The sequence below is a fragment of the Lissotriton vulgaris genome, chromosome 6 (genome assembly GCF_964263255.1).
Source record: "Lissotriton vulgaris chromosome 6, aLisVul1.2, whole genome shotgun sequence".
Classification (NCBI taxonomy): Eukaryota; Metazoa; Chordata; class Amphibia; order Caudata; family Salamandridae; genus Lissotriton; species Lissotriton vulgaris.
In genome coordinates, this window is record NC_141694.1 from 1,292,633,480 (window position 1) to 1,292,651,080 (window position 17,601).

Here is a 17,601-nt window from a genome sequence, read left to right on the forward strand (position 1 = left end):
GCTGGGGGGTACCAGAGGTACCCCCCATGTGCCCCCCCACCCCCTGACACCCTGGGGCCCCACAACGGGCCCCTAAACACCAAAGAAAGACCACATGCTTTTCCACGGCGGAAAAACCCGCCGTGGAAAAGCATGTTTAAATGCACATCGTAATTTGGCTGACTGTGTCTTGTAGACACCGCCACCAAATAGCCCTCCACACCCCGAGGATCAGCGGCGGATGGACCTGCCGTTCGCCCCTGGTCCCACCGCCATCCTAATCTGGCGGTGGGTGTTTTCTGTGGCCGCAGCGGTGAATCCGCATCCTCCAGGCCGGCGGTGACTTCCGCCGGCCCGGAGGATGCGGATTCACCGCCATCCTAATTGGCCCCTAAGTGTTGAATTGTTACTCTTTAACTCAAATGTCTGCGTAGGTGCATTAACAGCCTGCCCTATCAGCTCCTATTGATCACAGACTTTTAAAATGAGAGATCAACTGAAAACCTTACAAGTCTTGAATATGAATGTATGAAAAGCCTCTTTTCCTATGATCATTCCCAAGTTTTTCGACTGATGCTGCAGGTTTTTTGACTCAGAGTGCATGGAGGCCTGCTAACCAGACCTCAGTGCCCCGACCCTAAAGTGTATAGCAAATCGGCTGTATCCAATTGAAAATGGCTAACTTGCTTTTATGTCCCTAGTAGATAGTACTCTGGTACCCAGGGCATGTAGGTTAGAAGGGTATTCAGGGCTTAAAGCAATGGTTGTGCCGCACTGAAGGTCTCTCAAAAGTAAAAAAATCCGCCCCCTTCAGCTATTGCAAAATGATAGAACACTTGTGCACTGCTAGCCCGACTTTGCCATTGAAAGCAATAGCAAAGCCACTACTTCCCCTGGACATATCTGTAGGTTACCCCCTCTGGCAAGCCTACTGAGTCCTAAAAGCAGGGTGTAACATAAGACACAGCCAGGAAATGTACTTTACATATCCTGACAGCAAAACCAGTGAAACTACAGTTTGTACTGTGGAAAGGCTTGGTCGTCCAATTTGCAAGTACAGGGTTAAATGCGGACCCCCTCAGCTGTGCTAAGTCCTGAACAGTGTGACCAAATTGGGCACTCCAAGATATCACACACTTCGTTATATTGAGAGTGAGCTGTAACTCAAGACAACAGTAATATAACTTGTTGCAGTGTGCAGGTGTAGCAAAGTTGCCACTTTGTTGTCTTTAAAACTCCTGTGCCTTCCTGGGCAACCATGAAGCCTACTCCACGAGACAGCTATCTGCCCTCCTGGTAAGACATGCCATCAATTCTCAGTAAGGAGAACAATGAGGGACTGCAGGCAAGGGAGGTGTCTACTACTGCAGAAAGGCACTTGGGTGTTAGCCCCAAAGTGCTTTTGAAGGCCAGGTGAAGCTGCCTTTGAAGGCCAGATATGTAACACCGGAGTGGAGTGGTCAGGGGGAGCTTAGGGGAGGGCTGCTTCATTGTCGCAGTAGAAAGGCTGGCATGGAAACCAGAGAGGGGAAACCAGTTGCCTGGATCCTGGGATACCCAGATGTCAACCTCCAGAGGAAGTGGTCACCAGATGGTCTAAAATAGCTCGCCCAATGAAATCTGACTTGCCACAATGAGTGGGTGAGTAGATTGCTCAAGGCCTGAATAACAAAGCTCAATCCAGCCTTATTAATGTATGCACCAGGCGTTATTCATTGGACTTAACAGTGCCTTCAAACTCGGATAGCCGGCCCTGCACTTCCAGGATCCTATGCGTGGTATTGCGGCGATGTTGTTGGATTAGTGCCAGGTCAACCTTGCGTTTCCCCATCTTGCCCTCTAAAGTGACCTTGAGATCCTGGATGAGTGTGCATCATTTAGTGACTTTGAGTGTGCAACAATTATCTAAAACTCCTCTCTGATAAGTCTAAGGCTGCGTGTGACTAAACTACCCTAGATAGAGCACCTTGGGAGGGCTAAAACAAGACCCTGTCCACTCATAAGGGATACCTGGACTCTTTACACAGCACACCTCTTTTTGGTATACTATAAAAAGAGTCAGCTTCCTAAATACTTTAAGCAGCACTACTGCAAAAAATATTTAACGAATTACACCAAATTTGTCAGGAAGCCTTTTTAATAGCTTTTGAGAAATGAAGGTTGAAAAATATTTGTTATCATGATTTGTACTTCATTATATTCCTCTCATCATGACTAATGTGTATATTTGATGTATTGCTGAAGAACTGCACCTTTCAAGAAAAGGCTTATTGATGGTCGCTTTGTAGATTTGATATATATATATTTTTTACATTTTAGCCCCATGGAGGAGAGAGACTCCTCCATGGGGCTAAAATGTAAAAATGGTCACATTGATGGATTACCACTGGAGTCCTGCAGCATTTTTTTTTAAATGGTGGCCCAACACTTTACAATAATTAGGAGTCCAATGGAAAAAAAAGGCAGGGAGTATGCACTGCCCCTCCTCAAGCTATTTTCGGCCCTAGGGACCCCATCCTCCCTCCAATGTATTTAAGTGGTGGGGGCACAACGCCCGCCCGGGCAGCCCCCCCTCGATGTCTTAAAAAGACAGACTCAATTACTGTGTTTCGGGGAGCCCTCTCAAGGGACAAAGTTTGCTTGCCCACACTACAGTGGGCAATGAAACAGATGTTTGCTTCCATCTGGAGGTAGCATTTTCAAATCTCCTGACCAACGGAAGCAAACACTAAGTCTGCTCCCAGCCGACGGGAGCTTTATAAATGCTCCCACCGGCTGGGAGAAGACTCGCGATCTGTTTCCCTGCCTGCACGGATGCGGGGCAAAGAAACAGAACAACATATTACTCCCGCCCGGAGGGAGCAGCATAATTAGCTGTTTCTTCCGGGCAGGAGTATTGACGCCTCCCGAACTATGCAGGGAGCCGGCTGGTGGCCTAAGGCTTTCCCCATGGCTACCAAGGTGAGCCATAATCAGAGCATGCCACCGGCACAAGTTATAGTTAGCTCTGCTGGTGAACAGGTGAATGTCTGAGTTTATTTTTGTTCAACACTTTAAAGTTGTAACCAAGGACATCACTTTAACCTTTGATTTTTTCAGTGAATGAGCATGTGTATATGTGCATGTGTGCAGGCAAAAGGTAATTTTGGCAAGTGCGCATGAGACAAAGTGCCTTTTAAGTGCACAATGACCAGGCTCATCAGGAAAATCAGGTTTGATTTTATTAAAGTCGCTGAATACTGAATATCTAACAACTTCGGTCAGGGCCTTAAGAGGGTAATTACATCCTCAACAGAGATAATTTCAATCCAACCGTGGATAGCCAGCTCACTGAGTCAGTTTCCTTTCTACAATGCCTACTTTTCGCCCTATCCCCAGCCCCGCAGAAACATATGCAATGTTGGGGCTCTTCAATTCTAAAAGGGATCAAAAGCCCTGCCAATAGGGGTTAAAGGGTGTACAATGTTAACTTTATTAGCCCCATCATTAAAACACCAATACCATTACCATATTGGTCAATCAGTGTCCTCCGCTACATCCACAAAGGCCTGATAATCACACTAGTAATTTCATGCTATGCTCTTGTTCATACAAAGTGTGCAATCACAGTCCTGAAACAATATTCCCACCTTCCTTTAGCTTTGATAAATCAATTTAATGCAGTACACCTTGAAACTAACTAAAGGTAACCATGAGATGTTACACTTTAATTTCCAAAACCTATTAAAATATGAGGTCACCTAATACAACTCCAAGACAGGGAGATAAAACTATTTGTACAGTGGTTGTAAAGCTCAGTGATTCAAGGTAGCAGACACCCAAAAAACACTTACTCATGATGAAGCTTGAGAGAATGTGGGATGGGTATCTGTAGCTTGGAGTTGTCATTCTGTGCTTTCCTGTTGAGATGTATCCAAATGCAGGTCATGGCAAAGGCGTGAGTTGACTGGGGTTTATTAATATCCGGTACAGGAATACACTAGAGAGAAAAAAGAGAAACATTTTGTATCACATGTTAACTCATTACTTAAAGGTGTGTAGCATGATGGTCTGGAAAACCTGTGGTACACAATTTAGGATCTTTAAAGCCAATCTAATTAAATCAGGTGATAGTTGTTTAAAAGGTTTACTTTAGGAACAGAGCTCCCTGAAGAACAAACTCTTACAGCTTGTGGAAGCAATTTGATAGCTTAATTGTGTAAAAGAAGATCATAACTGAAAATCCACAACTACTACTGCGTCATTATGGACTAAAGCATACGTCCATTACCGGACTATACAAGCTTTGTTAGGGTCTACAAATACTCCACACTGTAAAGAAATGCGATTGGTTAGGTCTGCATCTTACTAATGCTAAATATAATAAAATGGTAATATTACATCAAATATTAAAATGACGCAGTTTGTGTCTGAGAGTATTCATTAAATTGCTGTTTGCACATGTACATACAGTAAGGATTAGTTACTTACCTGTAATCCTAGTTCTCATCCAGGGGTATACTCATCAAAGTCATAATCTATGTATATTCTCAGCCCATGTGCGGGATCCCAGAGCATACCGAAAATACATATATATAACTATATATGCATATGTGAAAACATATATATAGATATAGATATATATGCAGCCTAAAACATTTCCACAATGGCCAAAATGCTCAAATTACATAGGTTTGCGTTGTAGCACCTATACTCTCCCAACCCGTAAGGAAGATAGAGAGCAGTAAACACTTGTCATACAACAATGCTTTATTGCCATAGAGAAAACCTGTAATTGCAGGCATTTGCCAGTAGGCTACAGTAGAGTATAAGGAAACAAAGAAAAACTGACACCTTGCCTTTAAGGCATTAGAGTAGGGGTACCGTGCCTTTAAGACCTCAGGAGACCCCTTGCTCCCATGATGCCCTGCAGGTGGCAGTTAGGTCAGTTCTTTTTGGAGGTGCATAGGCACCTGTGTAGATCTGTAATCATCATACAATAACTTTCCAGTAATGCTTGTCCGGGGAGGTGGGTAGGTCTCTTAGGACGAGTATACCCCTGGATGAGAACTAGGATTACAGGTAAGTAACTAATCCTTCTCATCCAGGGGATACTCATCAATAGTCATAATCTATGAATAGAGTAGAAAGCCCATACCCAAAGTCTCCAGGACGAGCATCAAATATTATACAACATGAATAAACATTGCATTCAAATTGCAGTTATGCAAACATATTCATCAAAGAGGCCTGCCCCAGCTGGGCATCGGCCTGGGCATCTGAATCTAGGTAGTAATGGCGGGTAAAGGTATGTACTGAGCGCCATGTAGCTGCCTTGCAAATCTCAGATATCGGAATGTTGCGAAGGAGAGCTGTGGTAGAAGCTTTCCCTCTGGTGGAATGTGCACGTGGTCTGCCCTGCAAAGCCCTGTTAGCTAGCTGATATGACAAAGACACGAGACGATTCATCTAGAGATAGACCTTTCTGTAGCTGCCAGACAGGTATTAGTTGAACCATAATTGACAAAGAGCCGGTCAGACTTTCTAAGTGGAAGAGTCTTAGCCAGGTAAACTTTAAAAACCCTTCGGAGATCTAGGGAGTGTAAAGATCTCTCCGGGGGAGTGGTTGGTTGAGGGAAGAAAGTAGGCAGTGTGATGCTCTGATTGATGTGGAAATCCGAGACCACCTTGGGCAGGAAGCCTGGATGAGTTTGTAGCACCACTCTATTGGCATGAAAGACCGTGTAAGGCTCCTTGCAACACAGGGCCTGAATTTCACTCACCCTGCGGGCTGAGGTGATGGCTACAAAGAAAGCAGCTTTCCAGGTAAAGTGCAGCAAAGATGCCTTATGAATAGGCTCGAAAGGAGCACCCATCAATTTGGTAAGTACGATGTTAAGCTCCTAGGGAGGAGAGAGGGACCTCACTGGTGGAAACACCTTCATAAGCCCCTCTAGGAAATCTTTGACCACAGGCATAAGGAAGAATGAGGTCTGGGAAGGAGACTTCCAGTACGCTGTGATAGCAGCTAAGTGAACCCTGATGGAGGGGTACTTCAGGTCTGACCTTGCCAAGTGTAATAAGTATGGGAGAATCACCTGCTCCTGACCTTGAATTGGATCGAGAGCATTGTCCTTACACCTAATGTAAAACCTCTTCCACTTGAAAGCATAAGACTTTCTGGTGGAGGGTCTCTTCGCTTCTCTAAGTATGTTCATACAGTCAGCCAAAAGGTCTAGGTGGCCTACTGGATGACCTCAGGAGCCATGCCGTCAATCGAAGGGAAGGAAGGTTGGGATGAAACACCCTCCCCTCATCCATGGTCAGTAAGTCCGTGCGGCATGGTAGCCTCCGGTGAGGAACCTCTGACAATTGGAGGAGATCCGGGTACAACCACTGGCATGGCCACTCCGGCGCTATCAGGATCATTCTGATGTTGGTCCTGTAGAACTTCTGTATCACCTCCGCGATCAGAGGGAGTGGAGGAAAAGCGTACAGCAATGTCTGCGACCAGCTGATCAAAAGTGCATTCCCCCGTGATCCCTGCTGGGGGAATCTGGACGCGAAGACGGGGCATTTCGCATTTGCCCCGTCTGCACACAGATCGATGTCTGGCACTCCCCATTGCCAAAACACCTCCTGGGTGACGTCTTCATTGAGCACCCAGTTGCGCGCTTCTAAGAAATCTCTGCTTAGACCGTCTGCCTGAACATTCAGGATCCCTGGAAGGTGAACTGCAACAATGGAGAGACCTCTCGCCAGAAACCACCGGCAAATGGATTGAGCTTCCAGAGACAGAACTCGTGACCTGGTGCCTCCTTGTTTGTTCAGATAGAACATTGTTGTTGTGTTGTCTGTCTGAACTTGTATGAGGCTGGACTGAAGAGACGGGTACATGGACTTGAGCGCCAGATAGACCGCCCGTAGCTCCAAGAAGTTGATATGATAGCTTATTTCTGTCTCGGACCAGAGACCTTGTACCTGAAGCTGGTCTATATAAGCTCCCCAGCCTTGCATTGAGGCATCTGTGACCACCGTCTGCTTTGGAGGCGACTGATGAAACGGAACCTCTTGCAGCAGATGAGAGCGCTTCATCCACCATCTGATGGAGTCTCTGGCAACTTGGTGGAGACAGATACGATTTTCCCAGTGACCTGACCTCTGAGGCCATTGATCCTCGAGTACCTGCTGCAAGAGGCCGCATGTGAAGGAGTTCATTGGGTGCAATGTAGATGCACGAGGTCATCGATCCTAGTAGTGATGACACTTGTCTGGCTGTAGGACTTTGGGTGTCGAGAAGGGTGCAGCACTTCAGAAGCATCGATGACAACCTCTCCTCCGAAGGACACACGCTTGCCTCTGCGGAGTCCAGGGAGGCGCCCCGGTAGTGTATTCGTTGGGTGGGGTTGAGGTCCGACTTTTTGTAGTTGACTTGCAACTCCAAGGAATGCATCAGGTTGAAACAGTATTATGTGAGATGGCTCTGAAGTAGAGCAGGTGTGGAGCTTTTCAGGAGCCAGTCGTCTAGGTATGGGTAGACTAATATCTTCAGACTGCGGAGGAAGGCAGCCACCACCGCCATGCACTTGGAGAATGTCCGCAGGCGGATTTGAGGCCGAACGGAAGCACTCAATACGGATAGTGGTGACAAGAGATCTGGAAACTGAGAAATTTGCAATGCTTCACTGAGACAGATATATGAAAGTAGGCGTCCTGCAGGTCGATAACACACATCCAGTCTCCCTAGTGAAGGTGCGGAAAAATCTGATGCTGGGCTAGCATATGAAATTTCTCCTTTCTGATAAACCTGTTCAGCATGCGCAGGTCGAGGATAGGTCTGTATTCTTTAACTACTCCTCGTTTTTGGTCTAGGAAGTAGCGGGTATATACTCCCTGATTTCTTTGGAGGGGCGGGACCTCCTCTATGGCCTTCTTTGCGAGAAGGATATATACTTTGTCCTTTAACAGCTGACCTTGAATTTGAGGAAGGCGCTTGAATTGCGGGGGCACTTGCGGAGGAGGAGATGTGAACCTCAGCAAGTAACCATGCTGCACAATATTCAGCACCCACTTGTCTCTTGTTATGGTTCCCCACTCTTCCAAGTGAAAAGCTACACTCCCTCCTACCGGAGTGGCGAACGGTTGCGGAGGAAGTAACGACTCAAGGCTTGGGAGGCTGCTTAGAGGTGGACTGCTGTTTGTCATTGCCTCTTCCTCTTCCAGGGCGCCTTTGTTGGAACTGGGATCTTTGTTGGTTCTGGGAGGACCATAGAGGGGTTTGAACCCTCTACTGAAAAGAACGTTTGTCGCCCTGACGGAAACGTTTCTCTAACTCTTTGCGCTTTTCCAGGCCAACAGCCTTGACAGTGTCCATCTCTGCCTTCATTTTGTTCATCTCTTCGTCAGCGTGAGCCCCAAACAAAGACGAACCATTAAATGGAAGGTTCAGAATCTTTTTCTGGGCATCAGGCTTGAGGCCTGTGAGGCGCATCCAGGCTGCGCGTCGTGAACAGACTCCATGGGAGTAGCCATGAGCGGCGAGATCTGAAGCATCTGCTGCAGCATTTATCACCTGATTGGCTACTAGCCCCCCTTCTTGCAGAATTTCCGTGAAATCCTGCCGGTCCTCTTTGGGAAGCTTCTCGGTGAATCGTGTCAGGGAGTCCCAAATAGATCAGTCATATCTCCTGAGAAGGGCAGAGGCACTCGCAACCTTCATTGATGACACTGAAGTATTGCACATCTTCCTCCTATACGAGTCCATTTGTTTACTGTCCTTCTCAGGGGGGACAGAGGATGACGTAGAAGCTGAGTGGGACTTCATGGCTGCAGCCACAATGACCGAGTCTGCTGGTGGGTCAGCCCTGAGAAACAAGGGGTCCTCTGCTGGGGCCTTGTATTTTTTTTCAATTCTGGATGGAACGGATTCCACCGTCGCAGGGGTGAGAAAGGTGGCCATAGCCGGTTCCAAAAATCCTGGCACCAGTGGTAGCAGCGGTCTAGGAGCTGTACGGTGATGTACGGTATCAAAGATGACGGACGTGGGAACCACCGGGGGATGCAACGTAATGTTGAGTTTCTTTGCACCCCTACCCAGAACATCTGTGAAAGTCGTGATGTCATCAATGGGCGACACCCGTGATGGAGGAGCTGAGGAGAAGGTCGGAGAGTAGTCCCGGACTGAAGATCTTGTAGAGGAAGACCATGTGGGTGATCTTGTGCGCCTTCTTTAATGGGGTCTGTCGTGAAGATGGCCCTGGACCTAGACCGACGTGTAGAGGGTGATCTTGGTCTGGAAGGCGATCTTTGTCTTCTAGGGGGAGACTTGGAGGGTCCAGCCGGAGTGCTTCTCCGAGGAGTGGTCCTGGATGGCGAATACGTACGGGAGTAATCCGAGCCCGGACTACTGCGGCCACCTGACCCGGCACCTTGCGGACGGCGAGGCGACAGACCGTGGGCCCTCTCCTCTGCAGGTTTGGGGGATACCTCTGGTGAGATCTCCACAATATGCAGTCCTGGAGACAAGATGACGATCTGGACCTTGGTACCGACTGCTGCCGGGACACAGCTGTGATTTCTGTAATCTTTTCTCTGGCAGTCGAGTGCCTCGACGGCAATGAGGTCTGAGTCACCATCGGTGTTGAATGAGGTCTCGATGGTGGTCTTGACCTTTGGCGTCTATTTGGAGATCTCGATGCCAATCTGCCATGGCGTCGAGTTGACGCGATCTTTCATAACGTTGTGTCGATGGCTATCTTTCATGTCGTCGTGTCGATGTCGATCTTCTTGACGTCTAGTGGTGGGACCTCGACGACCCTCTCGACGACAGCAAGCCCACTGGTGGAGAGATGTTTGCCGCGCAACTCTCGACGCGGACCCCCTCGAGGGCAGCGGAGAATGTCTTGACGTCGACGGAAGCCTTGACGTCGAGGGAGACTTAGGTCTCTCAGAACCCACAACCTTCGAGCCCGAAGTGTGGTGCCTTGACGCCGACTTATTTGCATGAGGCGGAGACTCTCGACGTCGAGATGGTGTTCTGTCCCTCGACGCTGAAGAGTATCTGGGCCTCTTCGACGTCGAATCTCTTGTTCCCTTCCTCTTTCTGGGGTCAGGAGAGGTGGAATGTCGCCGCTTTTGATGTTGTTTGCCGAAAGATGGTGGTCTGAGGCCTCCATGGCCACCACCCTGATGACTTTTGTCCTTTTCCAGCAGTGCATGGAGTTTTATGCGTTCCTGGTCACGCAGGGTTCGCCTGGAGAACTTTTGGCAACGGTGGCACTGGTCAGGATTCTGTGAGGATGCAAGACACACAATACACACAGAGTGAGGATCTGCCAGTGCCATCTTCTTGTCACAGGAAGGACATTTCCTGAATAAGGCTGGCATTCTGACTGGAAAATATTTATGGAAAACCACAAAACCAGCAGAAGAAGCCTTTAGAAAGCAGAAAACTTCGAATTTTCTGAAAAAAATCTCTTCAAAATCAGTTTTAGTCACAAAACTGAAGAGCTCACGCTCAAGGATCCTCTCAGAAGGAGCCGGAGAAAAGAACTGACCTAACTGCCACCTGTGGTGCATCATGGGAGCAAGGGGTCTCCTGCATGTCTTAAAGGCACGGTACCCCTACTCTAATGCCTTAAAGGCAAGGTGTCAGTTTTTCTTTGTAACCTTACACTCTACTGCAGCCTACTGGCAAATGCCTGCCGTTACAGGTTTTCTCTATGGCAATAACGCATTGTTGTACGACAACACTGCCCGCTTAGCAGACTATAACGCACAGTGCTACAACATTGGTTGACACAAATGCACAGAGCGAGGTGGCTACCATAGACGGCCTAGATACCAGCCAGGTCCGAGTGCAGAAACACAGAGAGGCGAGAACACCACATAGGGGAAATGTAAGGGCCGCAAGCATACAGATAAGCGCGCTGATTGGATCGAAAAGCAGTGGAGATTATGGACAAAGACAAAACCCAGCCAAAAATTAACTTTGATCAGCGTAGACAGAGGCAGAAGGAATTGGAACCTGAACAAGCAACAACTGCGCCAGCAGAAATGGCAGGCCCAGCGGAAGAAGATATACGCACAATACTAGCAGCAGTTCAGAAGACCTTGGCAATCATTGAGGGCAAGATAGACTCCTTAGAGTACCGGATGGATCGCATTACGGAACGTCTCGATAAGCAGGCAGAACGGATAGACATGACGGATAGAATGGTGATGGAAGTAGAAGAAGGCCAGACAGAACTGGACTCGGAGCAATGACAGATGAGGAAGCTGCTGAGTAACCTTCAGGACAAAGCAGAAGATTTGGAGGCTCGCTTGCGGAGGAGCAACATATGAATAATAGGCCTTACGGAATCTACCAGCATGGGTAACATGGAAATGTATGTGGAAAACTTGCCAGTGTCGCTGCTGGGCCGGGAATCCTTTTCCCCTATGTTCGTGGTGGAGCATGCCCATCGATCACTTGGCCCAAGACCACCGCCAGGTCCCCCGCCAAGACCCATAATAGCCAAATTGTTGAACTATAGAGCCTGAGATGCAGGACTGAGAGGCGCAAGAGAGAAGAGAAGCCTCCAACATGAGGGCTCCATAATCTCTTGATTTCCTGACTTCACTCTGCGGGTGCAGGAAGCGAGAAAACAGTTTGCACTCCTGAAAAAGCAATTGAAAGAGCAGAACCTTGATTATGCAATGCTTTACCCAGCACACCTTAGAGTGAACAGGCAGGGAAAATCTAGAATATTCACGGATCCTAAGCTGATACAGAATGCTCACAAAGAATGGTCCAAACAAGACACAAGAATTAAAGACTCCGATGCCGGCGAAGGCACCCATGGAGGGAGCCTGGAAGAGCAAGATTGAATGGATCGCAGACACAAGAGCCCGCTAATGTGTGAGACTGATATGTTGGGGTAGACGTACGTCTCTAAAATGGCTGAGGCGAGGGAAACTCTGATGAAGTGGAACAGCACATACAGGTTTACTGTGGACTCACAGCTGGGCTGTCGGGCAGACTACCGACCTTGCGGATTCTCACAGGGCAACTGTCCGTCTTTGCAGGTGAGTGGCTGCTCGTTATGCAGTCACCTCGAGAGCTCGGACCGGACGGGTCCTCCTTCGCTTTGCTCTCGGGCTCCCGGTGCAGTTGCGGTCACGGTGTTCGGGCCAGCGGCGGCTGGTCCTTGCTTTGCTCTCGCTGTTGCGTTGGGCCCCGGTCACGGTGGTCAGGTGGATGTCGTTGCCTTGGAGGAGATTCCTCCGTCGGTGCTGCGGCGATGGCCAGCACCCGCAGTCGCTTTCTCCCAAGGGGGTAGCGTCCACTGGTCCTGGGACGCTGGTCAGGGGGCAAGTTCAGTTGCAAGCCCTTGGAGATCTCTTTAGCAGAGTTTGGCACACAGTAAAGCAAAAGTCTTCTCGTAGTCTTTTCTTCTTCCTCTCCTTCAGCAGCAAGGCACCAGACACAGGCAAGAGTCAGCACCCTTCCTTGTCTCTCACGGTCCTTCTCGTAGGGCAGAGTCCTTCTGTGGCCCAAACAGGATCTAATTTTCAAGGAGCAGGGCTCCTTCTTTTATAGGCCAATTCTTTTGTTCTCGCAGGCCAGGGGGGCCTTTGCATAGCCACTCTCAATCCTTGAGTACCCCGGTGGGTGTACTCCGGCTTCTGCTTTCAGTGTGAGGAGCAGGCGCATCAGACGCCCCACAGGAGGTGGAGCCAGCATTGTGCGGACAGGGGTGGCCAGAGTACCTTGTTGATGGGGGCTTCGCCCTTCCTGGGCCAGGTGCCGGCAGAGTCATCCGCCGCTCCCCAGGAGGGTGGAGCCAGCATTGTGGTGGCCGAGCACAGCTACAGTTCGAGTCAAGAGGCACTCCTACCTCCCACTAAGGTGTAATCTGCGCATTCACCACCTGTCATCCCTCCAGCCCTGTCACTCACACATCCCAGACAGTCAGATACACATACCAGCAGAGGCGGGCTGAAATGGTTAAGCAAGCAAATGCTAACTTTCTAAAAGTAGCATTTGCAAACCCAGGATACTAAAATAAACTTGACTACAAGAAATATTTTATCATCCTGAGTTCAGGCATACTAAACATGACTCGCTACCATGCTCCTTGAGCCTGCGGGGATTATAGGGTGTAATAATTCTCGCAGCTCAGTCTGGCCTAATGGAGCAGGTAGCCTTCAATAGTGAAATACGGTCTTGGTTGTAAGTCACTACTAGGACATGCCACGCACATCAGGGCTTGTCCTACCTTACACCTACAACGCACCCTGCCCGCAGGCCTACCATAGGGGTGACTAATATGTAGTCAAGGGAAGGGTCGGTGCTGGCAAGTGGGTGCACTTGCCCAGCTAGCGTGACGGTACGAGACCGCACGCGGGTTCTGCGGTCGCAGTTCCCAGACACATCTTTACGGCTGCTTCGGTGGGTGGCGCAACCAGCGCTGCAGGCCCACCAGCAGTATTGGCATCTACAAGCCCCGGCACTCTCTAGTGCGCTTTACTAGGGACTAACAGTAAATCCAATGAGCCAATCATGGATACCAATCGCATGTACAATTTACAGTAGGGAGCACTTGCACTGCGGCACGGGTCAGCCGTGGCGCAGTGCCCCGAGTATCGGAAAACCAGCAAAACATCGGAGGCACATCAGCAAAAAGTGGAAGGGAGACTCACGCCAAGGTGCCAGGTCTAACAATTACTCAATATTATACTGCACTAAGGTGGAAGTGGGAGAAACAGAAATCCTGGAGCACATTAAGCTACCATGGCTGACGGACGAGTACAGAGAATACCTAATGAGGCCACTCAACGAAGTTAGGGCAACTCTGGCTGGCATGAGGACAGGCAGTGCCCCGGGTGTAGATGGACTGACTGTATCATTGTACAAAGAGTCGGCGGACCTATTGATACTGCACTTATTAACCCTATTCGAGGAAATGAGCTCAGAGGGCCGAATGCCCTCCTCAATGAGGGAAGCACTAATAGTGACTATACTAAAATCTAACAAACCCTCCGCCGAGTGCTCCTCCTACCGCCAGCTTTCCTTATTAAATGTTGACACTAAAATATATGCCAAAATCCTAGCAAACCACCTGGCCCCCTTGATCCCGATCCTAGTAGCGCCGGAACAAGCCAGCTTCTGCCCAGAGCGTAGCTTGACGTATTATCTGAGAACAGTTTTTGGGGCTATACAACATACTAGGCAGGAAACAAAGCAGTCACAGTCTTTTAAGATATGGAAAAAGCATTTGATTGAGTGAAATGGGTGTTTATGAAGCACGTTTTATTGCGGATGAGAATGGGCAAAATGTTTTTACTGATGATAGGTGTTTTGTACAACTCCCCGATAGCTAGAATCAGACTGGGCGGCAAGGTCGCCCCATTAAGATAACTAGAGGCACTCGTCAAGGATGCCCACTCTCGCCGCTGCTCTATGCTCTTGTAGTGGAGCCACTAGCCTGCGCTCTCCGTGAATACCACAGTCAGAAGGGCATTTGCTCCCCAGAATACAATAAAGCAATGCAGATGATACGTTACTTTACGTGATACGGAGGAAAACCGGTCACCGATGCTCCAAGAGGTTGTTAAATATGGAGGGCTGTCGGCCCTCAAGGACAATTGGACTAAATTATTATATTGCCGATTACTCCAGCGGCGCAGCCCTTTGCACCTGAATACCCCTTACAATGGACAACAGAGCCAGTACGCTACTTGGGGGTAAAGATACACACGGACTCAGAAGTGGTGTTCTGGGAAAACTATTGGATGGCAGTAAGTAAGCTAGAAGACAACATAACACATTGGAAGCACCTGCCCCTATCTCTGGTGGGACGAGTATCACTCATGAAGATGGTCATTCTTCCTAGATTCCGGTTTTTATTTGCTAACACCCCAATGGTTCTCCCAAAATCCTTTTTTAAAACAATCAAATCGCTTTTAGTTGACTTGGCCTGGGCTGGGAAACACGCAAGAGTCCGCTGGAGTACACTTACTTTACCGTACAACATGGGCGGATTGGGCGCTCCGGTCTTAGAACTGTATTACAGGGCGGCACAAAGTTCCCACGCACACTACTGGATACATGAGACACCTGGGCCTCCACACAGATTGAAAAAAATTGTGGCAGCCCCCTACCCACTACCAGCACCATTATTCAAGCCCCCTTCTCGCAGAACCGGAGTGCTAGACTTCGTAAATGCGGCTACACATACCTGGCAGAAGCTACTTACTCTACAGTCTGGTGCCATACTATACTCTCCACTGACGCCAAAGGAATGGTGTCACTGGCTGCCACCATGCTGCGATAAATGAGTGATAAGCGCGCTTGAGTCAGTGAACATCACTACAATAGGCGACATGTTAAACGATGGCGCAGTCAGAAAGTGGTTGGACGTGGAGATGGGTGAGCATCAGAGCACTCTACTCACTAGACTTCAATATCACAGGATGGGACAGGCACTGAAAGACATACTAGGAAATGACTTAACAGAACCACCTGACGTCGCAGCACTTACATACGTCAAAGTCAGATACTCCCGTTAAAATAGTCTTCAGTATATACAAGATCACACAAGATTTTAGGAAAAATCATTATGCCAAAGCCAGACTAGAATGGCAAGCAGACTTGGGGGTGAGCTTGGAGGACGATAAATGGAACTACTGCTGTGAAAGCACAAGGCGAATCTCCTTAAATGGAGGACACAGACTTATTCATTTTAAGTTCCTTAACAGGGTTTATTAAACTCCGGAGCCGCTGCACAGATATGGGCTCCGTGAATCAGCTCATTGTGATCGCTGTAGTGCGGGTCCAGTGGCGTTTTTACATTTAGCTTAGCTGTGTTCAGAAATTTTTGGGAACTGATTTTTAAAGCGCTGGGCGACACTGCCTCCATGACATTGACCCCAGACCCTTAATTAGCGTGGTTAGGCTATTCCAAAAACTTGCCAGAAGCAGTGAGGCACCTAGTGGATATTGGACAACTACTAGCTAGGCGTAGAGTAGCGACTGCCTGGGCCAGAGGTCCAGTTCCCACACTGACTAACTGGTCCAGGGATATGGTGTACTGTAGTGCGCAGTCTGATCTTTATAGTGAATTGCTCCCACTCCGGAGCCGAACTAAACATTTTTGGGGGCTCTATCAAAGCTATATTGCCGCACAGACAGCAGACATCACTAGTGCGGAGCGCCCGGATACGAGTGCGAACCAGATACCTGATAAGATGCACAGTAACAGATCTATGGCAGAAAACTCCTGATAAGAATATCATATCCTTTGTTATTTACAGCAGCTGCTGCATAACTTACATTACTGAATGTTATTGGGCTTGAAAACGTTATCAATCAGTTGTGTGGTATGAATATGGGTGCAGTGTCATTATGAGACAGAATTATAGACACAGTGTTCATGATGTGAAGGTTCACTTTGTGAAGCCAACTAATATGATGTAAATCATGATGTCTTTAATGCCTATGCTAAACGGAACGCATGTAACCTTTGTTATGTTTGGTTATAAAAGATAATTAAAATGCTTTTTTTAAGTCATATAACTTGTTACTTTGAAGTTGGGATAGCAGGTGTAGGAGACAGTTATAGCCTCGAACAGAAATTACATACATCTGTCACAGCACTAATATACCTTACAGTAGGTAATCACAGTACTGTCAACAGTAAAGAAAATTCAATTAAAAAAACACATACATGAAGACCTATCAACATTCATTAGACCGAAGAACTCACATACACCCAACAGAAGAGACACCACAGTGGTAATTTCCAAATGTTTCACAATTGAACAAGCAACCAGCTTATGACACGCAGAAACCCAACACAACATTCATTCTCTTGCTAATAAATCTCAAGAACACAATAGACGGAACATTTCAAGTACATCCGCTGCAGCATGGACAAGCAATGTAGTTTACAAATATGTCTTTATCTACTGCACTCACTAAACAAGAAAGTACTCAATCACAAGACACGTTGGAGAGACATTTCACACACAGCTATCCACATGGCCAGACCAACATGAAACAACCACTACAAAGACAACCACAAATCAAACACCAATTTAGACATAATACATGCCCAACATAGGCAGCTCCAATATACATGTGCGAAAGCAACAAACTCAGTTCTGAATCATTCTGTATATACAAAGACAAAGAGATGATAAACATCAATAAAACTCACCAGTCACACCTCTGTAACACAAGAGTCAAACCGCAGCTCAATACATTTAGGCACTGCCACACAATGAGTAAAAATAAAAGACCCCAATACATATCAACTACAAGTAGAGTTAGAATGCAACAGAACCCTTAAAATCAGGTGTAAAGGCATTTCTACACATGCCCCTTCGTCTGGGATAAAAGGCGTTTCTTTAAAGCCATACTAACTGGCAGATTGAAACTAAGGAACATAACATAGGAAAAACATTAAATGTAATCTAGTTAAAATGTTTATAAAATGAAATACTTGAAAGGGAAGGTGGTTTAAAAGTATAAAAAGGTTGTATATTCCTAACAATAATACTTAGGAGAACTGACATGTGCAAATGAGTGAATCAGACCCATCCTGATAAGCAAAATAAGATGTGTAACTGAGTGAGCCATACCTATCCTGATAAACAAAT

General features: G+C 47.6%; 1 protein-coding gene across 4 annotated transcripts in view; it reads right to left on the bottom strand.

The window, feature by feature from the left end:
• Positions 1 to 17,601, bottom strand: part of MED23 (mediator complex subunit 23) — a 583,151-nt gene that overhangs the window by 358,036 nt on the left and 207,514 nt on the right. For all 4 annotated transcript variants that reach the window (XM_086927430.1, XM_086927429.1, XM_086927428.1 and 1 more), the window contains one exon: positions 3,813 to 3,958. In XM_086927430.1, the coding sequence (XP_086783556.1) occupies positions 3,813 to 3,958 (146 nt within the window). The remainder of the gene's footprint in view (positions 1 to 3,812; positions 3,959 to 17,601) is intronic.